This window comes from Peromyscus californicus, unplaced genomic scaffold (genome assembly GCF_007827085.1).
Source record: "Peromyscus californicus insignis strain IS unplaced genomic scaffold, ASM782708v3 Scaffold_9__1_contigs__length_137607984, whole genome shotgun sequence".
Classification (NCBI taxonomy): domain Eukaryota; kingdom Metazoa; phylum Chordata; class Mammalia; order Rodentia; family Cricetidae; genus Peromyscus; species Peromyscus californicus.
The window spans coordinates 115,010,261-115,033,041 of record NW_026294617.1 but is presented as its reverse complement, the minus strand read 5'-3'; the positions used below and the strand labels follow the sequence as shown (position 1 = coordinate 115,033,041).

The following is a 22,781-nucleotide window of genomic DNA, read 5'->3' as shown; positions in this document are numbered from 1 at the left end:
CATGTAAAGTATCAAACGCACCTTAGAATATTTAAAATTTTCCAAATTTCCTTCATTGAATCTGCATTACATTTTAAAATAAAAGAAGTCCTGTTCCTTGATGGATGTTCCTTGAATATTTCTAAGCAATCTGTGGATTTGAATTTTCCAAAGGCAGAAGTAATAAAATAGAGGCATGTCATAGTAATTACTATTTCTATTTTTAAATTATATTTATCTATAGTGTGTTTGTAAGTGAATGTGTGAGTGAGTGTGTGTGAGTGTGTGTGTTTGTGAGTGAGTGTGTGAGTGTGTGTGTGGACTTCAGTACTACAGTATGCACACATGCCATACTCTAATGTCCACGACTATGCTAACTTTACCCCAGAGATGCAGACTTAGGGGATAAAGGTAATTAATAGGAAAGATAGAAATGAATTTCAAGCCCAGGTATTTCTGTTTTCAATAAATCCATTCTTACTCTCCATGCAGTAGTATTGAAGGCATATACGCCTTTCAGAAACATTGTCTGTAAGGGACATTCTATTGACCAGGCTACAACATCAAGGAACAGAAAAAAAAAGAAGTTCTTTTTCTCCACACCACTTCTGCTGGGTAATTTCCACCTCGGAATGGTGAGTCTGCTCATTGTCTGCACACTGCCCCTCACTGCCCTTGGTGGTTGCCCTGTTCTCTGAACAACTGAACAGCCTCTTTACCTCCAGGCTCAGGCAAGGCCCTTATTTTTCCTGATGCTGTCCAGACCTAGTGCTCTTGGCCCCCTGCTAGCCCTGTGCTCGATGGCTGACATGTCTCTTTGTTTGGTGGCTGTTGGCCAGTTTCCTTTCAATCTCCATGACGTTGGCAAGGCTTGGACTAAACAGCTTTATAAGCTTATCAGGCATTCCTGTCATAGTTAAAGGCTTCCCCAAAACGTAACGTCTCTCGTGAACCAGAGTGCCTGGGCTAGCTGTCATGGGTGTTCATTTTTCCCCAAAGGAAGCTGATTCACTGGATGGAACACTGTGATGTCTGCCCTCCCTAACTCCACAGTATTGCCCAATACAAACATAAAATCTGCCCACCTAACCCATTGTGGATTTCCCTCATTCTAGATTTGTTTTTCTAGGATGTTTGACTGAGCCGAACCTCATCTAAGAACTGACTTTAGAACTCCTTCCTAAAGAGCGTGTTTGAAAACACCCTTTGGTGAGAATGGTGGTATAAAACATATCACCCAGTTCTTCGGCAAGCCTCTCTTAGAGGTGGTGGTTGCAATCCTATCTACCACATCTTAGTTTTATAGTCACCCATGGGTGGAGATGATGAAAATGATGCTGTATCCATTTCTTGGCGAAGCCTTAAGCAGCGGGCAACATCTGCTTCCTGCCTCCTGGAATCCTCCCTTATGGAACTAAGCCAGGACACTTCGAAGATGTCCAAGCAGTGAGGCTCCCAAGAGGCCTTGGAGTCATTTTGTCTGCAGCTCAGCAGAGCTCTCAGCTGACAGCAGCAACTTAGCAGGTCCGTAATGAGCAGTGGGTGAGAGAGAGTGCTCTCTGGTCGCTGTCTACTGTCCCGTGAGGCAGAGACAAGCCTCGATGCCAAGCCCTGCTTAACCTGCAGATGTGAGCTAAACACATGGTTGCTGTTTTAATCTACTAGGTTTGGGGGTAGATCAGTGCTCAGCAATCTATAACCAGAAGAGTGGGCATACTTTGTTCTAAAGCTACAGTTTTTACAGTATTGCATGCAGCAGATCTTCAATAATTGGGGCCTCATTAGGTGAATAAATTCTCTCTCAAAATGACAGGAAGTTGGTTGGAAGCCAGCAAGCTGGAGCACAGAGGAGGTCAAAGGGGGGACAGAGCTCCATTGTTGAGAGCAATGGCTGAACACAAATGAACTAAAAATCAGTGAAAATGTCCTCATATCGGAAGTGGTGTGGAACTGTTTCAGGACAAGAATGCCAGCAGTTCATGTTTAAGGTGTTCGCTAATGCGGCTGTCAGCCTGTGAAGGGCCACATGCTGATCTACATGCCTTTAACCTAAACCTTCAGGGAGCTCTGGCCACACATACAGTCCCTGAGTCTGGGAATTTTAGCATTAGGGAATTAGGCTATAGTGAAGACTAGCATGCTGGTTGGTTTTTGTCCATTTCACGCAAGCTTTGGTTGTCTGGGAAGAGGAAACCTCAACTGAGAAGATGCTTCCATAAGATTGGCCTGTTTGTAAGTCTTTGGGGGCATTTTCTCGATTAATGATTGATGTGGAGGGCTCAGTCCACTGTGAGTGATGCTACTCCCTGGGTAGGTGACTCTAGGTTTTATAATAAAGCAAGCTGAGCAAGCCATGGGGAGGAAGCCAGTCAGGGCCATTTCTCCTTAATCTCTGCTTCAGTTCAACCTCTTGAGTTCCTGCTCTGACTTCCCTCAGTGATGGACTTTAATGTGTGAGCTGAAAATAAACCCTTCCTTCTCAAGTTGTTTTTAGTCAGTGTTTTGTCACAACAGAAAAATGAGGACTGTTTGAAGCAAGATGAAATAATCTTTTCCTCCCCATATTGCTAGGACAACTAGGGAGGTAGCACGATGCAGAGAAAAATGATGTAACCTGAGGTGACATGGAGAAATCCGAAAATCCCTGAGGAACAGGAGCCGGAAGCCAGAGGTGACTCTTGGAAAAATAACGGAAATGCTCATTTTCTTTCTTGCTCTCAGTAGCCCAACTCCTTCCTGTAGGTGCAAAGGCTACTGGAAGTCTTTCTTGAGTGTAGGTCCAGGTGTCTTGAACATTCATGTTCACAGTGATCTCACTTGGCTAGTGCTGTGCTTAAGGACCACAGCACCACTGAGCTTCATGTGTGATACTCTTCGGATTTCAAGAAGAATAACACCACTGCTTTGTGGGGCATCCATGTCGGTTCTCAGAAACACTTGGTAAGATAGCTACTTGGTGCCAGTGAAGCAGCACCGACTTTGGTGGGAACTTCCACAAATGCTACTTAATGAGGTAGGTATGCTTAGGCCACACCCAGGTTAGCTTGATGATATTTGCTGGGTACAGAGAATAATCCGTACCAGGCTTTTCAACTCCAGAGCTATGAGATCATAAATGTGCATTGCCTTAAGTCCCTGACTCTGTAGGTATTTGTTACCATACCAATAGAAAATGAATGTACCTGGTTGTATAGTAGTTACAGAATATGTTTGTCAGATGAGGAATTTAAACTAGAAGCTAGGAGAAAATGAAAACATCCAAAGCTTACTTTGTAGGTTAAAATAAAGACCAAACATGAATGCTTTCTTTATAGATACTTTTACTGGAAAACAACAACAACAAACATTTTTTTCAAAGCTGTCAAAATAAAAAAAAAACCCAATACACAAGATTGCACCATCATTTATAAATGCTGTCAGTTAAAGGTAAGTAGGTTTTTCGCACCAAATCCCATCTCAGTAGTCTTCTACACAGGCAAGAGCACTTGAAAGGCAAATCTTGGAGCTGTTGGCTGGATTCAAAGTTCCCTTAGCCAGGCTCACAGCATTGTACCATCGAATCACATCAAACCTCAGCTAGGAACTTCTCCACCAAGATTACATTAATGAGTTTAAAATTTTCACATTCTTTCCACATACCGTCATTCATAGTCTGGGGTATATAGTTCAACATTCTCCAATGTCCTTCTTTATGCATTATACAATATACACTCTTCTATTCATACATAACTTCCACAGTCTTTACATTCTCTTCAACAACCACTGTCATCACTATACAAGAATATAATTCATATGTAAATACATAAACACATATCTTCAAAACAGGTCGGGTGGGAAGAGATCATCTGCCAGAACACAGATACAGGCATAGTGGGTAACTCAGGGAAACCTGGAAAGGACTTGTTGCCACTAACACTAGCTTAAAAAAAAGCAATTCAGAAACTTAAAGAAAAACTAAATTAGTTGTGTATATTTTATTCTGCACCATTCTGAATTAAACAGGAATAAATCCAATAATACACTTGCAACATGAAATGCTGAGTGTGTTAATAGCTTACAAGTGTTGCAGTGAATGCTCTGTTCTCTTCAGAGACATGAGGCATACACAGGAGCCCCCGTTTTAGAATTCTCCTTCTGGGTCTTGTGTTCACACACGTCACACACAAATGGAGTGTGATTCCGATTTGATTCAAGTTCAAGGCACTACTGAGCAAAGGCTACATGCTTTCTTAGTGAATTTATGGACTTGTAAGGCCTACCTCAGACCCAGAAATTAAAGACTATAAAAGCAGTCTCTTGACAATATATATTACTTATGTATACATCTCCTTAGAAATTATGTAAAAGCCTAACAGCTTATCGATTTGATTTTATGAGCAGTTTTCTTAAACAAACTTAAATGTAATTTTCCCCCATCAACAGTACTGATAAAATACAGGGCACCTTTTTCTTTCAAGTATCTGGGTAAAATAGCATACCCTGAGATTTTAGGGTGCAAATATTACACCTTGTAAACTGTAGAATGAAACTCCTCAAGCACCACATAAGAAAATGTATACCATGATAGTCTTAAATACAAAGATGAATGTGTTTCCTATGCACATATACACACTTATCATGAGATTATAGTCATCTACTTAGAAACCAACACTGCACACACTCATTGTGGAAGTATAGCCATTTACTTAGGAATCAGTTCTGTCCTTCAGGCCAAGCTAGATAGAGTTCAGGGAATAGGATCATTTGGTTTGTAGCAAATACAGGCCTTTGTTTCTACAGTGGATGAAGAGAATCAGAGGACATCAAATCTTTTTAAAAATCAAGAGTGAAAAGGTCAAATCTTAATAGAGAAAAAGGTATTTGCGTCACTAGACATTTTTCTAGTTATATAAGATGAATTTGAAATGCGTGCTCATTTTTGAAATGTATCATAAAGTTGTCAAAGTATAATTCATTTTTGGCTTAATTACTTAGAGATGATCATATGTACACAGATGCTTTATCCTGGGCTTCATTTACTCTGGAGGGTAGTTTCAATAAGTGTTCAAAGAAATACATTCTGGTCAACTGAATTTTCATACTGGCTACAAATGTGCTTAGTTTTCAAGAAGCAGGTCCAATGAGGCCTGTTTCAACATGACCCCATTACCAACAGGGAAAAAGGGTCAACGGATTGAAATCCCATCACAGAATTCCTCATGATCATTCTGGAAACTGAGCCTCACACATGACCTTGAGAAAAAATTACAAAGGCCAGGCCACATTCTGTTTAGATTCAAGCTCATAGCTCTATTTAGGGTATTTTTTTTATTAACGATTTTACGATATAAAATATGACAGGTAGTTCAGTAGTGAAGAGACGTTGTTGAGGGTTATTACTTCTTGTGATAGAAGGCTTTCTAGATTCTTGGTTCATCCCACACTGGTTGAAAGAAGAAGGAATAGCCACTTCATTCAAATGTCCATGCAAGCTCCAGAAATGATAAAACAAAAGAACCAGAGATTGGGATGTGTGCCTGTGAGAATTTTCCTTCTTCGTCACTTGAGGTAGGAAATGGCCCAGCAGATGATGATCCAGCTGTGAAATGATCAATAGCTGGTATAAAAGGCATAAACACGAGCTTATAATTGTATTTTAACTACTTGGACTCTTACCACATCCTTGGAAACTTGTGGGAGGGCCCAGCCTTTCCCATAGAAGCAACAAGTAAAATTTTCTCCCCCCCCCACCTCAGTTTCTTTCCTACTCTGTGAGAATGGAAGGCTCAGATCTGCTGGTGATAAATATTGATAGTAGCCCATGGACTCGCAGTCTCGGGACTGCCATATTTTCTTGAGGAGGAGTATCTCTTTGTAGGGAGCTGGCAAGCAAACCCATGGAGCTTTCCTGCAAGTCTCCTGGGACATAAGACTCCTTCCTGGCGTGGGTTCTGCCCATGCAAACCCTGTGTATTCCATTCTTCTCATTCAAATCCTTGAGATTTCACATTGCTGCTTTAGGGCCTACAGGTTTGAGATCTTTGAAAGAAATGGGTTCTAGTTTTTTGCTCCAATATTAAGTGACCTTATACGTGGCCAGTTTGCCTGGAAAATGCTAAAGTTCTGGGGTGAATCTTCTATGAGAAGGAAATATCACTTTTCCTAAATATGGCCCAAAGACATCTTCCACTCCAGAGAGCCTGCTTCATAGCACATGCCTCGGAGACAAAACTTTATTTCACAGCTTGTAGGCCAGTGGCTGAGAGGTTAAAGTCACTATTTCTGCTTCAAATATTGCTCTTTATGTAAAAGAATTTAATTTTTAGAACTTGTTTTTCCCTGGTAAGGGAGGCCCTGGAAGTAACATTGAATTTGTTTGTGTTTTCGTCTGGATTTAAAAAAACATAATTAAAAAGTAGTAAAATTGTAAAAACCTTAGAAAATTCAGTATTTTAAGGCAGCATAAAATCCTTTACTTTAAGAAACACTTTTAAGAAACCAAATATTGATGATCACCAAAATGAAAATGATTATTTAAAGAATTTACCAGAATGCTTTGTCTTTAAACAAATGAGTAACTGAACAGAGATTCCTTATGGAAGTCCTGAGATAATGCATGGGTTTTAAAAGCGTGTTCAGTTAGAGAGTAATTAAAAAATTCTTCTGTGTATCACTTAATTGAGACACCAATTAGGACAAGCTGAATGTATCCCTTCAGTCAGAATTCGGTTACAACTGGTCAGTAAAACATGCCATGGTTTGGAATCTTAGCATCTGTTAAAACCGGAAGCAGGGAGTAAGCACTGTGGTTACAGAGTTTCTACTTTGGGATGGCCAGGGCCGAGGGAGTCAGAGCCACTGGAGCAAAGCTCCCTGACAATTCTACTGCCCCCAAACTGCAGGCTGCAAATGGAGAGGCAGGAGGGAATCCATGAAGGGAATCATTAAAGGGGGTGGGGTGTGCATGCTGCACACTTACAACAAAGGTTGGATTCTTGAGAGCTGCAGATACAGTCCAAGGAGCTCCAAGGTGATTTGTGATCCTATTATCAATATGCTGATTTGGTTTACAACAGAACCAATCAGATACTATGGCTTGTTTTGAATGAACCATTCAAACACTCAGTGTATGGTTTCCCTGACCACAAGTGCAGAAGAGAAGGCAATGGTAAGAAAGCTTATATCCTGTATTAAAGTATAAAAAGAAATGCTTTATGGGGAGAAACACAACCATTCAGTCATCTTAGCGAAACCGAAATAACAAAAACTACCTTAAGGCAGTTGTTCAGGAAAATATACAAGCTTACACACATGGGTCATAAGAAATAAAAGTTGGTAACACAACTGAAAGTTCTTCAGATGAATTCCTGGTGTTAGGATGCAACTTTCAGATTAAAGAACAGGCCTTATTTCTGTCTTGCTCCTGCAAAAGAAAAAAGTGCAAAGAAACCATGGTCAAAGAAAAGATGGCCAATTCTGAAAGAACATTCCCCTGAAAGGGGCAAGAAAATCACACCCGCATCGGCTGTTTAATTGTTGGGCTCATTTCTTTATAATATGGAACTTACATTTTTAAATGTGTTTTGAAACCATGCCTCTGAAGCTACTAGTCATTGCCGACTTCCAGAAAATGCCACCAATTTGGAACCTGCCTTTGAAAATTGAATCAAATTCAATCAACCATTCAAAAATGATTTTGGAGTTAAATGCTTAGTTTCTCTGAAATCATTCACAACAAGGACAAAGCAATATATTGTATGCATCCCTAAAATCAGCACATAGACCTGATATTTAAATTAAATGGGGTCATTTAGAACTTATCATGTCAGTAATCTAATGAGATGAATGAAACACTAAGGGTTCTTGGAAGGGGAATGAGCACTAACTAAATCCTGTGGCATTTCTCACAGTGTGCTGCTATATAAATTAGATAGACTGGTTATAACATGTAACTCAATTAAATCCACTTTAACACAGCACTGACATTGTTCAAAAGCATTTGAGAAATTATTCCTGTCTTCTAATTTTATGAATTTTTATCATGATCTACTAGAACTTTGCTTAAGGAATCTTTTTTAATGCCTAGAAGTTGCTCTCCCAACATAAGATTATAAAGACAAAACTAAAATGAGCTGCAAGTGGTATTTGTTGAGGAGTAAGAAGTCGGTATCATGTGAAAAGCAAGCTTGAGGAAGAAGAATCGAAGAACAGCTCTCTAACTACATGCAACCAAGTAGCAAGGCAAGGAATGCTTCAGTCCTGTGACCAAATAAATAAATAAATAGATAGATAAACAAACAAACAAAGCCTGTTTAAGCACATGTTTATTAAGAAAGAAAGCAGCTGGGCGGTGGTGGCGCACGCCTTTAATCTCAGCACTCGGGAGGCAGAGGCAAGCAGATCTCTGTGAGTTCAAGGTCAGCCTGGTCTCCAAAGCGAGTTCCAGGAAAGGCGCAAAGCTACACAGAGAAACCGTGTCTCGAAAAACCAAAAAAAAAAAAAAAGAAAGAAAGAAAGAAAGCTAGAATAATAATGCTTTTGCAGCTCATATGAATACACTTCAGCTATATCTTTTTGTTTCATATTTATATTGAGAAAATGCATTCAGGCTAAAGGAAATGTTGGTAAACGGAGCATGCAGTGCCCACAACTGCTGTGGGATGTTCTGTATGGCAAATGTGTTGCTCTGATTGGTTAGTAAATAAAACACTGATTGACCAGTAGTCAGGCAGGAGGAAGTATAGGCGGGACAAGGAGGACAAGAATTCTGGGAAGTGGAAGGCTGAGGAGGGAGACACTGCCAGCCGCCGCCATGACAAGCAGCATGTGAAGACGCCGGTAAGCCACGAGTCACGTGGCAAGGTATAGATTTACAGAAATGGATTAATTTAAGATATAAGAACAGTTAGCAAGAAGCCTGCCACGGCCATACAGTCTGTAAGCAATATAAGTCTCTGTGTGTTTACTTGGTTGGGTCTGAGCTGCTGCGGGACTGGCAGGTGAGAGAGATTGGTCCTGACTGTGGGCCAGGCAGGACCAGAAAAACTCTAGCTACACACAACCCAGCAGTCCCCTGGAGCTCACAGATACACAGTTTGCTAAGGTTGATTTTCTACCTTAACTCACACAGAACAGCAAGAGGAAACAGAACGTAATCACATGTGAAGGAGGAGTGACCAGGAGACTAAGAATGATTTCAACTGGATAAAAGAACTTGGCAATAGTTCTGGCTTGGTGTCATCATAAGGCAAGGTGAGCAGAGTGGACGGGAACCAGTAGGAAGAGGAAGAAACTCCCCTTCAAGATGAGAGGCAATGAGACAATATCCAGGGATCATATTCAGGGGTCATTAGTCTAGATATTACTTTGTGGATATCCATAAGGTATTTTTTTTCTGCTCTATTAATTTTAGAGAAATTTTGTTTGAAAATTTGAAAGTATTGATCTAATTCTTATTAAGGATGAAATAATAATAATTAGCCAATAAAACCCATCAGAGGCCTCTCAAGTGGATTCTGGGAGTAGAGCTGGAGGGTTAGCTGTACTCTGTAACCAGGGGCTCTCCCCGAGTGCCTTCCCAGGAGTTAGACCTGGGACTCTGAGCTTTCAGCAGGAATTCAGGGTGGACTTCCCCTTTGCTCCTCCCCAGGCTTGTGCCCAGACAGAGAGGAAAATCACCACACGCAGCTGGCAAGCTGGACCCAGAGCTTTATAACATGCTGGAAGGCTGTGTGGGATACTAGAATACCCTGGCACCCAGCCACCGTGCCTGGAGAACAGCCAGCTCTGAGGGGACTGCAGAGTTACGGGTTCTGTCTCCTGATTGGGAAACTTCAGCTCTCTGTGCCCAGGCCCCTGACACCATTCTGGGTGACTGAAACAATGGTTTCCTGCTCTGTCTAGGGCCTGGGGGAAATTTCTTGGCATTTATGGGTTCTTGTTTCTAAGAAACTTTGGTACTTACTACAGGCTATGTTCTCTGAGGTAGGTGGACAGTTCCATCTTTACAGCTTTCTCAAGATTATTTCCATTTTACAGATGAGAGAAGCAAGGCTCAAAGTGTGTATGGCACTGGCCTAGACCAAGAAGTGATGGTCCCACTAACTGAGTCCTAGTTGTCTGACTTCATGTGGACCTGTGCTCTGGTCACTGTCACACAGCTTATGGTCAACCGAAGTCTTTCAACCCATCTGCATCCCTGGGGAGGGGGAATCCCCTCACATGAACATCCCATACCTTTCCTCTCCCAAACTATCTCATCATTGAAGACATAATCTTGAGTCTAGTGTCTCTGATATGGCTCAGGTTTCTCTTTACAACATAGAATGCTCTGGCTAGCGTTTTTTAATCATGAGAAAAGCACATATAGAAGCTTGATATATGTTGAGTATATTCAGACTTCAACTTATTCCCTTCTCCCTGCCTTTCTTGGCCTTTTTCTCAAACTCAGCGTACATGCACACATGCACACACACTGTCTCTCTCTCTCTCTCTCTCTCTCTCTCTCTCTCTCTCTCTCTCTCTGCTAGTGAAATAGCTAGAAGAGTCAATGGATAGAACTTTGATTTCCCACCTGATTGAACTGAAGTTAAACAAATGAGCACCAGGGCCACCAGCCTAGCCATTTTCTGCCATCCTCTTTGAGGACACAAATGTCACATAATTAATTCTTTACTAGGATGACTGGCCAAGAGACAAAATAAAGATACTGAAAATTTTCAGAGGGTAAAAAGTAAGAGAAGTGGTTGAGCGCGGCCCTGCTGTAACAATGCAGGCATGGGCTTTGGACGGCCTGCACTTCATTTACTGTGGATTGGGCCAATTTATGTCTCCATTTGCCTAACAGAGATTAAGAAAGTGTCTACTTGGTTAAAGATTCCATGAGGCTAAGTTTTGGTAAGGAAGAAAATATAAAGGTAGACAGAGCACACCTGTAAGCACAGTGCTTGGGAGGCAGAAGCAGAGGAAACAGGATTTCGAGGTTAGCTTCAGATGAGTTCGAGGCCAGCCTTGGCTGATATGTGTATGCACAACAGAATTCTGGAGAAAGGTATGAAAGTAAGCTCGAGGAAAGCTCAATCCAATGAAAAAGGAGAAGAGAAAAGTCAATTCAAATAACAGGACATTAAGAATCTCAGCAGTTGGGAGGCAGAAGCAGGCAGATCTCTGTGAGTTTGTGGTCAGCCTGGGTTACAGAGTGAGTTCCAGGACAGCCAGGGCTACACAGAGAAACCCTGTCTCAAAAACAAAACAAAACAACAACAACAACAAAGATAGAAGAAAACTCTAGCTATATACAATAATTGGAAGAGGGAACCACACCATATTCGGGGAAGGGAACAGAAATAAACTATTGGTTGTGGGATATAATTATGGGACTAACTGAAAATGATGTGTGGGATTTCCAGCAGTTTAGCAATTGGATACCTCTGTCCACCAGCACATGAAGGGTAGCCAGATGCCTGGTCCACCAGGGATGCTCAGGGTTCTGAAGTACGTTCTGATGAGAGAGCTACCAAGCTACCCAGTCCTTTACTTTGAGCTATTTGTTCTGTAATAAAAGCAAAACCAAACCCTGAAAAAGCAAGGACATGGGCAGATGTATAGATGCCCGTGGTAGACCATTAAAGTCAATCGAGTTGACGTGAATACGGAATGAGAAGCCATGGTGGGGAAGATATTGAGAACAAATAAACAATCAACAAAGAGCCCAGAAGAATTTCTCAGACAGCAAGGAAACACTAGAGCAGACACCCAGGAAACTATCCGAGTGTCCCTAGAGAGAAAGAAAAAAAAAAGGATGTAGACTGAAAAGACAGATGTGACTGTCCAGGTTGAAAGCCAAGCTTACACAGAAGGGACAGCAGCTAGGGAAGGGTCGCTCGACCTCTTCGTGTTGATCCAAGTGGACCTGGGGTTGGTAGTCTCAGAACTCCTCTGGGGGCACTCAGAACACACCATGAAGGCAGGTGCTGAAAATGACTCCCCCTGAACCCAGCTTTCCCTTTCCTCCTCAGCTGTTGACCTATGAGGCTCTGTTCATGGGATAGAAATAACCCTGGAAGTAAGGAGAAAGGGAAGGTCGTGAAACACGCTCAGAACTGGAGCAATGAGCCTTGCAGAAAAACAAGGGACATTCAGTTAAAACACAATCTAAGGTTGAACTCTAGGTGGCAGGTATAGTGCTGATTAAAGTTTTGTTAAAGTTACTACGTCAGAGAGATGTCAAAGATCCTGAGAAGTAACTTTCAAAAACCAAAATAGACCAAAACCAAAACACATGCATGCACACACGCATGCACACGACGTCTAAAGAAATGAGAAAGTACTGAAAGTTTGTAGCACTTTAAATATATATGAAATTAGAAGAAGGGAAAAGGGAAAATTCATAAAGGAATAACTAGAAACAAGGCCGATAGCTTTTCCACTCAGCCTCCACAGGAGTAAAAGCAGAATATTCCCCTTTGTGCGGGACACTAAAAATAGACAGCGAGATTGTCTTTGGGCTGAAGGGAACAACACTTGAACATCAGCTTTCAGTTTGGAAGGGGGACTCTGCCTCATCTAGTTAGAATATATGCTCCTGACATGGAGCCATCGTACGTCACCTTGTGGGTTTACAGCCCACCCCAGAGCACACAATGGCTGCGGAGTGTAGGCATGGAATTTGTGTTCACTGACTGAATGAAGAATGTAACAGTATTTCCTGAAAATCTGTATTTAATAAGCATTCCCAAAAGTAAATAGAGACGGCAGTAGTTTGGAGCCAAATGTCACCAGGGAGTAAACCACAGATGTTCTCTCTGGAAGCTCAGAGCTCTCCTCTGTGACCTCCCTTTGCTGTTCTATGGACCTTACCAAGGAACACCGAGAGTTGCCTCTCTCACCCTTTGGACACTTCAGCAAAAATCTCGTAAGTCTAGTTTACTCGTTGGTGCATTTACTACTATAATTGGATCAAATCCATTACATAGCATGTCATTTGAAAGGGTGTCATAAAACCCTATCCTACAAAACCCCCTGCAACCCTTATAACAAGTCTGGGTTCCGAAGGAAACATGGGAGCTGAAATCACCTGCTGAGACTTCCATCAGGAAAACCAGTTGGTGCTTTGGAATATTTGAGCACTGTTTTTTAAAACTGTCAAAAGAATTACTCACCCCTTTTTAAAATCTGACTTTTCTTTAGAAAGTATAATGTTGAGTTCTGAAGACCTTTAATTCGTATCTAAATTTGGCCAGCTAGATTTTTGCCTGTACACACAAAAAGCTCACCCTTAGTTCCCAACTCCTCTGCTTAAATCAAAGCCAACATCCATCATTGTATCTTTAGGGCTCTTTGCTAAGGTAAAAATTCTGCTTCCAGCAAGGGTAAGAACAAATTCAAAGCTCAAATTCATCTCTCAAGATGCAAAACTCAGATTTATGCCTGTGTCTGATGGACACAGCATCACACCAAACCTCTCCAGACGCAGCAGACCAAAGAAGGGCCAAAGGCAGTTACTAAGAGGGTGGACTGCTGTGCAACCTCCTGGGCTCCCTGTACCTCCACAGCTCCACATACTCCTCAGGATTAGTAGATCCAAAACAGCCTTAGGTAAACATACCATCCACCCAGGGGATCAAAACGCTGCAAGATAGTGCTTCTACAAAGCTAATCCTCCATGCTGAGTCTCCTCAGCGGCACTCTAGGGGTCCCTTTGTGTTCCCCGCCCCGCCCCTCTTCATTAGTGGTCACCACACAGTGCAGGGCCTGTGGCAGACTCTTGGAGAGGAACAATCCAAAAACTCTGTCTCTAGGTTGCCACTAGAGCAAAGTTGGTGTTTTCACTTGAATTCTTAGTAAAAGTCCCAATGTGATCGATCCTATACAGTGCTTTCTTACCTTGGAAAAGACTTTACAGCAGCAATACGCTGTCCTAGCAGCTGGCATTCTGATATGCACTGGATGGTAGATTTTAATGTCCCCGAGCTGGCAATAGCGGTCTGTTTACCTTAGATGCATGAATAAGCAACACACACACACACACACACACACACACACACACACACACACACACACACACACACATACACACTCACACAGGTTTGGGGGTGTGATGACTGCATCCCCTCTTGAGATAACAGGAATGTGAGTCACTCTGTCATCCCCAAGATTACACTATGCTCTTATCTCGGTCCTCTTTCCTTTCTGCTCTGAGAGCCAAGGATTACAGCAGACAAGCCTGCCTGCAGCTGTGACCCCGCTGTGCTCCGGGCCGAAGGTGTCTTCACTGTCTTCTGTGTTTGACCTGAGGTGTCCCGGTTCCACCACCCGCATTCACGCCTCCTATCAAGTTCCACAGACTGTATTTCCAGCAGAAATTCCTGCCTGTGAGTGCAGATCAGACTAGGCGTCAGGAACAGGTTTTTCTCTGCTTTCCTTTGCAGCATGGAAGCCATTCTTTTTCAAAGGGAGCCGCACGGGCAGGTCTGAGGGTGCTTCTGGGGACTGGCATTAGCCCTTCTGGGGATTGGCATTAGCCCTGGAGCATGGTGGGTTTCAGTCAGAGCAAAACAGCATGAAATGCAACAGCTCTATCATCCAAGGGGTAACTTTGGCTCCAGAATCTCACCCTCTTGTGAAGGTCAAACTGTGTGTGTGTGTGTGTGTGTGTGTGTGTGTGTGTGTGTACACATGTTCATGTTGTATATCTGCCCACACATAAGATACACTAAAATCCTGGGAAAAGTATTCTGATCATTTGAAAACTCAAAAACAAGAACTTTAAAAAAAATGTAGTGTTTTAATATAAGACATTCCAAGGGAAGACGTGAAAGAAGAGAGGAAGGTATGTTTGATGACGCTAGAAAACATCCATTTTAAACTCCTCTTACTTTAAGACAGGGGAGCAAACAGGTTAAATGTGTATCCGGTGAGGTGACCTAAAGTGGGTTATCTGTCTCACCAGGAGGCCAGGGACAAGGAGACAGGCTCACTCCACCACCAAATCTAGACCAGGCTTTCATTTCTTTCTCCTTTCAACCTTGACTAAAACAAAGGCCAAGGGACATGTGGGGGGTTCATTTTCCCATCATTCTCTGGTGGGACACTCAGGCAATTCGCAAAGGCCAGAGGGAAAAGCCTATCCGTGGCACCCTGAGGAGTGCAGAGAGCAGGGAATGGGAAAATAAACCAGTTCCGTCACAAATCAGATGGAGTTTAGTCTCCCTTTTCCAGAACGCCCATGTCTGCAGACAGCCACGGCAACTCTCCCAACACAAAGACACCGAATCACTCTCTCAGATCATCAGAGTAAAATTCACTCACCAGGGGCTGTTCCAACGGCCTTCCTGTGACTCTCCTCATCTGTGTTCCACCACAAAGCTCATGGTGGTGCCATCAAAGGAAGGGGGAGCGATGATCCGTGGCCCCAAGGGCTGGGAGGTGATGCTAATGACGGGCTTGCCGTGCAGCTGGGCGAAGCCCTTGGCCCCCACGAGCTGGGATGCAGCTGCTGGGGCTGAGGAGGAAGAGGAGGCAGGGGACTGACCAGAGGCCATGAAGTATGGGGCTTCAGTGAACGCTGCAGCTGTCTCTTTGTTGGGGGTCTCTGCTGCCACTGAGAGCTCACCGCCTCCCGCAGTGTGAGCAATAGGTGTGGCCTGCAGGGCATTGGGGGGCAGCACCGTGGGCAGAAATCCGGGATAGATCATATAGGTGGGCCCGTAGGCCCCAGGACTCAGGGCCAGAGGAGGTACAGGAAGGGACATGGGTGCCACTGGTTGTTGCTGGGAGGTCATGGGCACATCGACATATTGCCCTGTCTCGGGGTCAAACAATCTCCGGGTCATAGGTTGAATGGGCGTGTCCACCAGATAATATTGGCCAGTGGTCACGTCGAGGAGCATCTTGCGCTGTGTCTGCTGAGGCTGAGGCTGCTGAAAGGGGTCTGTGGGGACTGCAGCTGGGCCTGCAGGTGCTGGGGCTGGCATTCCAGGAGGGGAGAAACAGAGAACTTGAGGCTGGGCCCCCTGGAGAGTAAAGGGCAATGCCTGCTGGTGGTAGACAGCTGTGGGAGTATGCTCAGGGCTCTGAGGCCCTGGCGGGGCAGCGACTGTTTCTCGGTGGTTGTCAGGTCTGGTACGCCAGGCTGGCCTACTGGTTCCACTGACGTGAGAGCCTTTGGAGTTACTGGGGACCTGACTGCGGGCACTCAGTGGAGGCAAGCTGCAAAGAGTGGCCGCTGAGGAGCTGGCAGGCCCTTCTCTGGAAGCCCCAGGCCGGCCAAGCAACTCCCCTGCAGCAGAGCTGCCTTTGAGGGGGATGGTCAGGTAATTCTCACACTCACTGTTGCCCTTCTCCAGGCTGACAGCAGTTTTCTTGCTGGGGACCTCATCAGGAGGTGCTCGGGTGGCTGGGGAGATCTTGAGGGATCTGAGACCCTGCGATTTGATGCCCTTAGCTGTTGAAAGGCTCTCTGGAGAAGGCCCTTGTGGGAATTTGCCGGCAACACCCCCAGTTTTCTGAGTGCTGCTGGCACTCACGGTGAACACATTCCGATTGCTGGGGAGCGGGGGGAGGGGCTGCAAAGGTTGGGTTCTTTCCACATCCTTGTGGACTGGGGGAATATAGAGAGACCGGGGCCTTTCTCTGGCCATGTTCTCAAAGGCAGCTGCCCGGGCAGACACACTCTCGGTGCTGGGGTTAGAGTTTCTCCTCTGCAGACGCTCCATGGGGGCCCCTCTCAGGACCACACCGCCTTTGTGTCCTGTGTCCCGGTCTTCCATCTGCCCCAACTGCTTGGCCGGCTTGTCTGGGTCTCCTTCAGCTCCCTCCACCCCTTCCCTCTCCTCACTGGCGATGAGTGACAGGACATGGCTGTCAGCCATCATGGGCAAAGGGTCGCTTTTACGCTTCCATTCATTCCTGTTGAAGCTATACAGCTCTTCCATGGACCTCACCGCAGCTGTGAGCTTCTCCAAGGCATTCCGGGCTGGCTTTGGCGCTTTCCCTTCCTCCTTGATGTCTTCCTCTTTGGGTTTCTCTGGGGTCCTCTGAGCAGACGCCTTGGAGACAATCTTAAGCACAGGCAGGTAAGAGCCCTGTTCAGATTTATTGGGGGCAATGGTGGCTACAGGCAGCCTGCCAGATGCCCTGTGAACCAAGACAGTCCCTTCTGGGGAGGAGTTCAAGACTCTACTGCCACTGCCCACTTTGCCCACACCTTCCCTGGGCTCTCGATCCACACTGTCTTCTCTTGGATTCACAACTGCCTGGCACATAATCACCATAGGGGACAAGGACCTAGATCCTCCCGTGGCAGCGGTCAGCTGCCTAGGCTTAGGCCCTGTCAACCCCTGCTCTGGGGTGACACTGCCCTTGTCACTGCTGTCCCCTGACCCTTTGATCAGTTTCCTGACATCCCTCACCTGATGGAGAGGTCCTGGGGCCTTGGACTTGTCTCTAACATCTCTCACCTGGAACTGGGGCACTTTTTCCAGATTGTCCCCACCACGGAAGAGTTTCTGCTGGGTCCTGCTGTTGTCCTCAATGGTCTTGAAGAGGTTTGAGTTGCTGCCACTAGCCAGTTTGGGCGTGAGCAACTTGGCAATGTTGAAATCTGAGCTTGGCTGTTGTACACTTCCTAGGCGGATCTTGATTTCAGGTGCCTTGGGCCTGACCACTGCCATGGAGGTAGCCTGGGCAGCAGCAGGGTACTTGGTGGCCTGCTTCTCCGGCTGTTTGTCCTTGGGTGTCTGCTGGATGTTGGGAACAAAGAGGCGAGACATGATGGTGGACTTGCTGGCAGAGATCTCCCCAAGATCAGCTCTCCAGTCCCCGCCTTTGGGGAGCTTCAGTTTCCCGATGGGAGCTTTCTCCTCCAGCTTCTCTGCCTCTTTCTCCTTCCACGTCCGGAAGGCACTGTTCTGACTCCGAAGGAAGATACCCTTCACAGTCTCTGAAGCACTCTTTTTAATTTCACACACTTCCGTGTGTCCATCAGAGAAATTTCGGCCGGGGCCTGTGTTGCTCTCTCGAGGAGTACTGGCTTTGAAAACGGGGGATTTAGAACCTACGACAGACCCTTCAGCTGCATCAGACACACTGACCACGGTGTACTCGGAACTAGCCTCTGAGTGCCTCGAGCTCTGCCTCTGCAGACCCCTCTCCCACGGCTTCTCGGCCCCAGAAGTGCCTTCTGTCTCCTTAGAGGTGCTGGGGGCGTTATGGTGAGACGTGTCAGTGACTTCTCCCCTCTCCATCTTGAACTCATGTTCTCGCTGCATCTTCTTGGAAATGACATTTTTGAGCAGACTCGATGCAAACTTGGACTTCTTCTGGGGGCCGTCACTGCGAGAGGCAGGCTTGCCACCCTCGGATGCCTCTGACCCATCGTCCGTGTACACAGACCCCGGGCCTTTGTCTGAACCTTTGGTGACTCTGCTGGGCCCGGTGGCTGAGCTGGCTTTGCTGGCTTTACTCTCACTTCGTAGATTGAGGGGCTCCAGGAGGGTGACAACCCGGGAGCCAGTTTGGACCTGTTTCTGGAAGCACAGGGGTGTCTCCACATGTTTGATTTCTCCCTCAACTTTGCTGACCACAAACTCTAAGGCCTTGGTCTGGGACTTCTTGGCCTGGAGGTAGAGCTGGTCTGCAGTGGCTCGGGTGCCACCACCCTTCCTCAGACCTGCAGCCACAGAGGCAGCACTGCTCCTCAGCAGGCTCTGCTCCACCCTGGCCCCAACACCTCCACATTTTAAGTCCAGGAAGGTTGACCACCGTCCAAACCCCACTTCGGAGAGTGTGGTGGAGGATTCTCGGGAGCTGATGTTCAGAGCTTCAAAATAGGGGTAAGCAAGGCTCCGGAAGGCCCTGGAAGTTAGGTTTCTCACCTCTTTGTCCGCATCGTCCAGCTCACTCACTGCACTGGAGGCTCCGCTGGAGTAGTCCACCAGCTCCTTTGCCCGGATGGCCCCGCACCTGGTTTGCAGGCGAGCAGGGACTGCGATGAATTTCTTTGCATGGTCCTGAGCCACGGCTGCAGCCGAATTTTGCTTCTGTGAACTTGAATTGTGTTCAGCAGCTGTAGAGACTCGGAGGCTCATGTCGCCTTCATGCTTGGCAGCATAAATAATGTTTTGCTTTGCACGCACGTTGCTAGGCTCATTTATAGCCCGGGAAGTTGGCTTGATTGATAGGAGGATCTGGCTTGCTGCACTCCCACAGCTGCTTGCAGCAGGGGCCGGTGCTCCCAAGGCTGCCTCCTTGAGCTCCCGACCAGGCTCAGGTGGAGTGGCCGTGCCAGGTCCAGTGGGTGGGGGAACAGTGTCGCTGTCTGAGGGGCCACTGCCCACTTCTGTGCTGCTGGTGTCACGACCACTGCTGCCCGCACTAGGGCGAGCCAGGTCACTGCTGATGGGGCTGGGAGTCCGAGTGGTGTTGGTGCTCGGAGTGGTGCTGACGTAACCGCTGTTGTCATCGTCTTCTTCGGTGGTGATGTCTCCTGGGGTCTCATCACTGCCACCAAAGGAAGCATAGTCCACGAACGAGTAGATCACGTTGTTGTCCTCGAAGTCCCAGCGAGAAGCCAGCCCCACATCGAAATCCATGCCTTGTTCTACCTCACTCAGCTGGATCTCATGGGTGGTGATGTAGTGTGCTTCCTCATTTTTCGGGGGGTCCCTCTTGCCCTGGGACTTGGCAATAATGTCCTTGCACTCTGTTCCATCGCTGGCCCCTCCTCCTCTACTCTCCCTTGCTCCTGCGTCTTCCCCTGCTTCTTCTCCTTTGTGCTGTTGGCAGCTCATTTCCGGCTCACTCTCAAAGCCCAAGGATGAAGAGGAGGTGGCCAGGACCCCCAGTAACTTGGTGGGATCATCCATTTTGGAAAGGCCATCGTCTTCTGCTCTGTCCACCGGGGAGGAGGAGGAAGAAGATGAGAAGTCTTTCTCGCCAGCCCAGGAGCTGGGGCACTGGGAGGAAGCAGGACTCTTCTTGGGGGTCGAAGCCTCGCTGGCATGGCTGCCGGGTTCATCCTGGGCTTTTGTCTTTGGGCTCTCGGAGGCCTGCTCCCTAGAACAGTGTTCCAGCAGCAGTTTCATAGTCCGGGGGCTCTCCTTTCGGACTCCAGCTGAAGCACACATCTCCACATACTTGGCTTCAGGCTGGGTAGAGTCTGAAGGCTCAGGAAGGGGCCGCAGCTGCTGCCGGGGCTCCTGGCTGTCTTGCGCTCGGCTCACCGGGTCCTCCGCAGGCGTCAGGCTGGTCTGAGAGTTCATGTCGGAAGTACCGCCTTCCATTCTGAGCCCTTGTCCAGGTTTCAGTGACAAGAAGAGGCAGTGGTGAGCTCTGGGGCTGTCCTGGGTCCCCCTCTGGTCCTGGAGAGGCCGCAGAGTGGCCCGAAAGAGTTTCCCACGTGCCTGGGCTGGCCCCAAAGCTGTAGGTACCACTGCTACAGCTGCCACCACCGCCCAGTGCTTCAGCCCCTGCGGTGGGGCCTGGGCAAGCCAGAGTGAGGTGGGAGAGCTCCCAAGAGCGGCAGCAGAGGTGGTCTGTAGCCAGGGGGCTGGGGCTCTGGCCGCGACTGTGGCCAGTGTCCTGCTGCGGAGGAGCTGTCCTGTCCAGTCGCTTGTCTGGCACCGTCCGTGGTTGGTGGTCTGAATGCCATCAGCCAGCAAAGAAGCAGCATCTGTAGGTCGACGTCGGGTCTGCCAGAAATGAAGGGAAAGCATGTGTCTTGTGCAGCCTTGTCGCTTTCCTGGATGGGGAGATAGAGGGTCACGTCATTCCAGAAATATTTTTAGTGTCCATTCCCTAGTCATACCGAAACTACACTTGAGGGTAAAAGGAAGAGGCTGTGAAGAGATGAGGAGAGGAGGTGGGGTGGGAGAGGAATGTGGCTTCTGATTCAAGTCCGCCAAATGTTCATTGTAATCTGTTTTAGAGTCGTCTAGCAAGTACACAATTACCCTTCACTGACTGCCATCTTTCTCTCCCCAGCCTCTGATTAAATGAATTCTCTCTCCTTGTTCAAAATTCAAATTTTGCACTACACTTCAAATCAATTAAGGAAACTCTAGAAATATCTCGCATCCCCCTTGTGCATATGGTAATTTTATATTTGCCTCATTTGCATACTCTTTCTTTCTTTCGAGAGCAAAATCGGGTGAGTGATGGTAATAAAAGTTTTCATAGGACAAGAATTTTTTCCATCCTCCTTTCCTTTGGCCAAACTTATACTCCGTGGGACATAACCTATTTGTTTGAAAATGGGGTGGGGAGCGGGGTGGGGACCCTTCTAGGATCCTTACTGTGTTGATTCAAAGCTGAAAGGGGGAATTTTCAGAGATCTAAAATCTCCTTAAATAAACTTTGAGCTCTGAAGAAACACAGGAGGACAATATGGACACTATTTCAAATCCCTACAGTATCTATTCAAGCTCAAAACCATTCCTAAACTTGTAAACCCACGACAAGACAATAAGCCCCGTTAAATATAGCCTGAGCGGCAGCTCAGCGATTGGGTTCCCCTGGCTGTATGCCAAGCCTGCAGGGCACAGAATCAAAACACAGGAAAGAGCAACGAATGTGCTTACCCTTCATGAGTACAGTTCGGCTTGGAGGGAGGTTCAGAGAGGAAATGTGAGCCTCTGGCATGCCCCATGAAATACAGCCAAAATCCCAGTTCATCAGCTCTGAGATACATCCATTCCAAACAAGTCAAGTGTTGTGCAGGCAGATTTGCCAAGGCAACCCAACACAGGGGTCTGTGCTAGCAAGCTTTGGGGCAATTCACTGGGCCCAGTCCCTGGAGAACCATGACTTGGTTTTGATGAGATCTGGCCTTCATCACCTGCCAGGCCCGGTTCCACCACTATACATAGTCTGTGTGTCACTTATGCCGATTGGATAAAGCCCTATTTTAAACATCCACATTTGTGGAAAACGAAAATAACACCGTCAAGCATCCCCTTTTGACATGAATGCCACCCCCACACTGAAAAGTGTTCCTTCCTCTGAGTAGGCTTGCGGGTAGGTGGGAAGCAGGCCCCCTAACAACTGCAGCTTCTACCTTCTCTCCCTGTTGGGATGCAATTATTCTCCCTGGACAAACCCTCTGCCTCTCCACTGCCACTAAAACATGGTCAGGAGGGCCTGAAAGCAGCAAGAATAAAATTATGGATATAAAGCCATAACTCACAGTGAGGAGAAAGAAAAAGAAATGCCTTCCAAGTATCAGTTTCTTAATTATTGAGTACAATAACTAGGGACATTTTAGTTTGTGCATCTCTCTCTCTATATATATATATCTATATATATCTATAGATATATCTATATATCTATAGATATATCTATCTATAGATATATATATGGTTTTTTGAGATAAGAGCTCTGGCAGTCCTCAAACTCTCTCTGTAGACCAGGCTGAGCCTGCCCCTGCCTCCCCTGTGCTGGGATTAAATGTGTGTACCACCACTGTGGGGCAACTTGTGAATATAGTAATTATTGAATCCTGTTTAGAACCTAATGAGCTGAGCACAGTTACTGTACTGATTTTACAGATGGGGAAACTGAGACACAGAGATCAGACAGAACTCAAACGGCCAGCTATTAAATCTGCATGACCACAAATAAGCCACGTAGCTGTTTGAGTTTGGTTTTTTATTTCATATAATCAACCCGAGAACATGTTATGGGCTCAGGGCATTAAGGACCATGATCCTATTAATAAAATGGAATTAAATATAGTCACCTCTCAGGCAAGCAGAATTTTCAGCTCTCCATTTTGAATTTTCTTTGAGGCTGACCATACCTGAGCCAGTAGACCCTGAAGACAGTCC

At 46.1% G+C, this 22,781-nt stretch overlaps 1 protein-coding gene across 1 annotated transcript; it reads right to left on the bottom strand.

Annotated features, from left to right (window-relative positions):
* Nucleotides 1-3,308: 3,308 nt before the first annotated feature.
* Nucleotides 3,309-21,897, bottom strand: CUNH4orf54 (chromosome unknown C4orf54 homolog). Its single transcript, XM_052731579.1, has 3 exons — nucleotides 21,537-21,897; nucleotides 15,268-20,698; nucleotides 3,309-7,381 (listed from the first exon to the last, which is right to left on the bottom strand). Exons 1-2 carry the CDS (start codon nucleotides 21,628-21,630, stop codon nucleotides 15,303-15,305), a joined length of 5,490 nt encoding a protein of 1,829 aa, XP_052587539.1. The 5' UTR covers nucleotides 21,631-21,897; the 3' UTR covers nucleotides 3,309-7,381; nucleotides 15,268-15,302.
* Between the last annotated feature and the right edge of the window lie 884 nt (nucleotides 21,898-22,781).

Coding starts and splice junctions, on each gene's coding strand:
- CUNH4orf54 (XM_052731579.1), bottom strand. CDS start 21,630: ATGAACTGGGATTTTGGCTGTATTTCATGGGGCATGCCAGAGGCTCAC. Junction 20,699..21,536: donor CCGAACTGTACTCATGAAGG/GTAAGCACATTC, acceptor CTCCCCATCCAG/GAAAGCGACAAGGCTGCACA.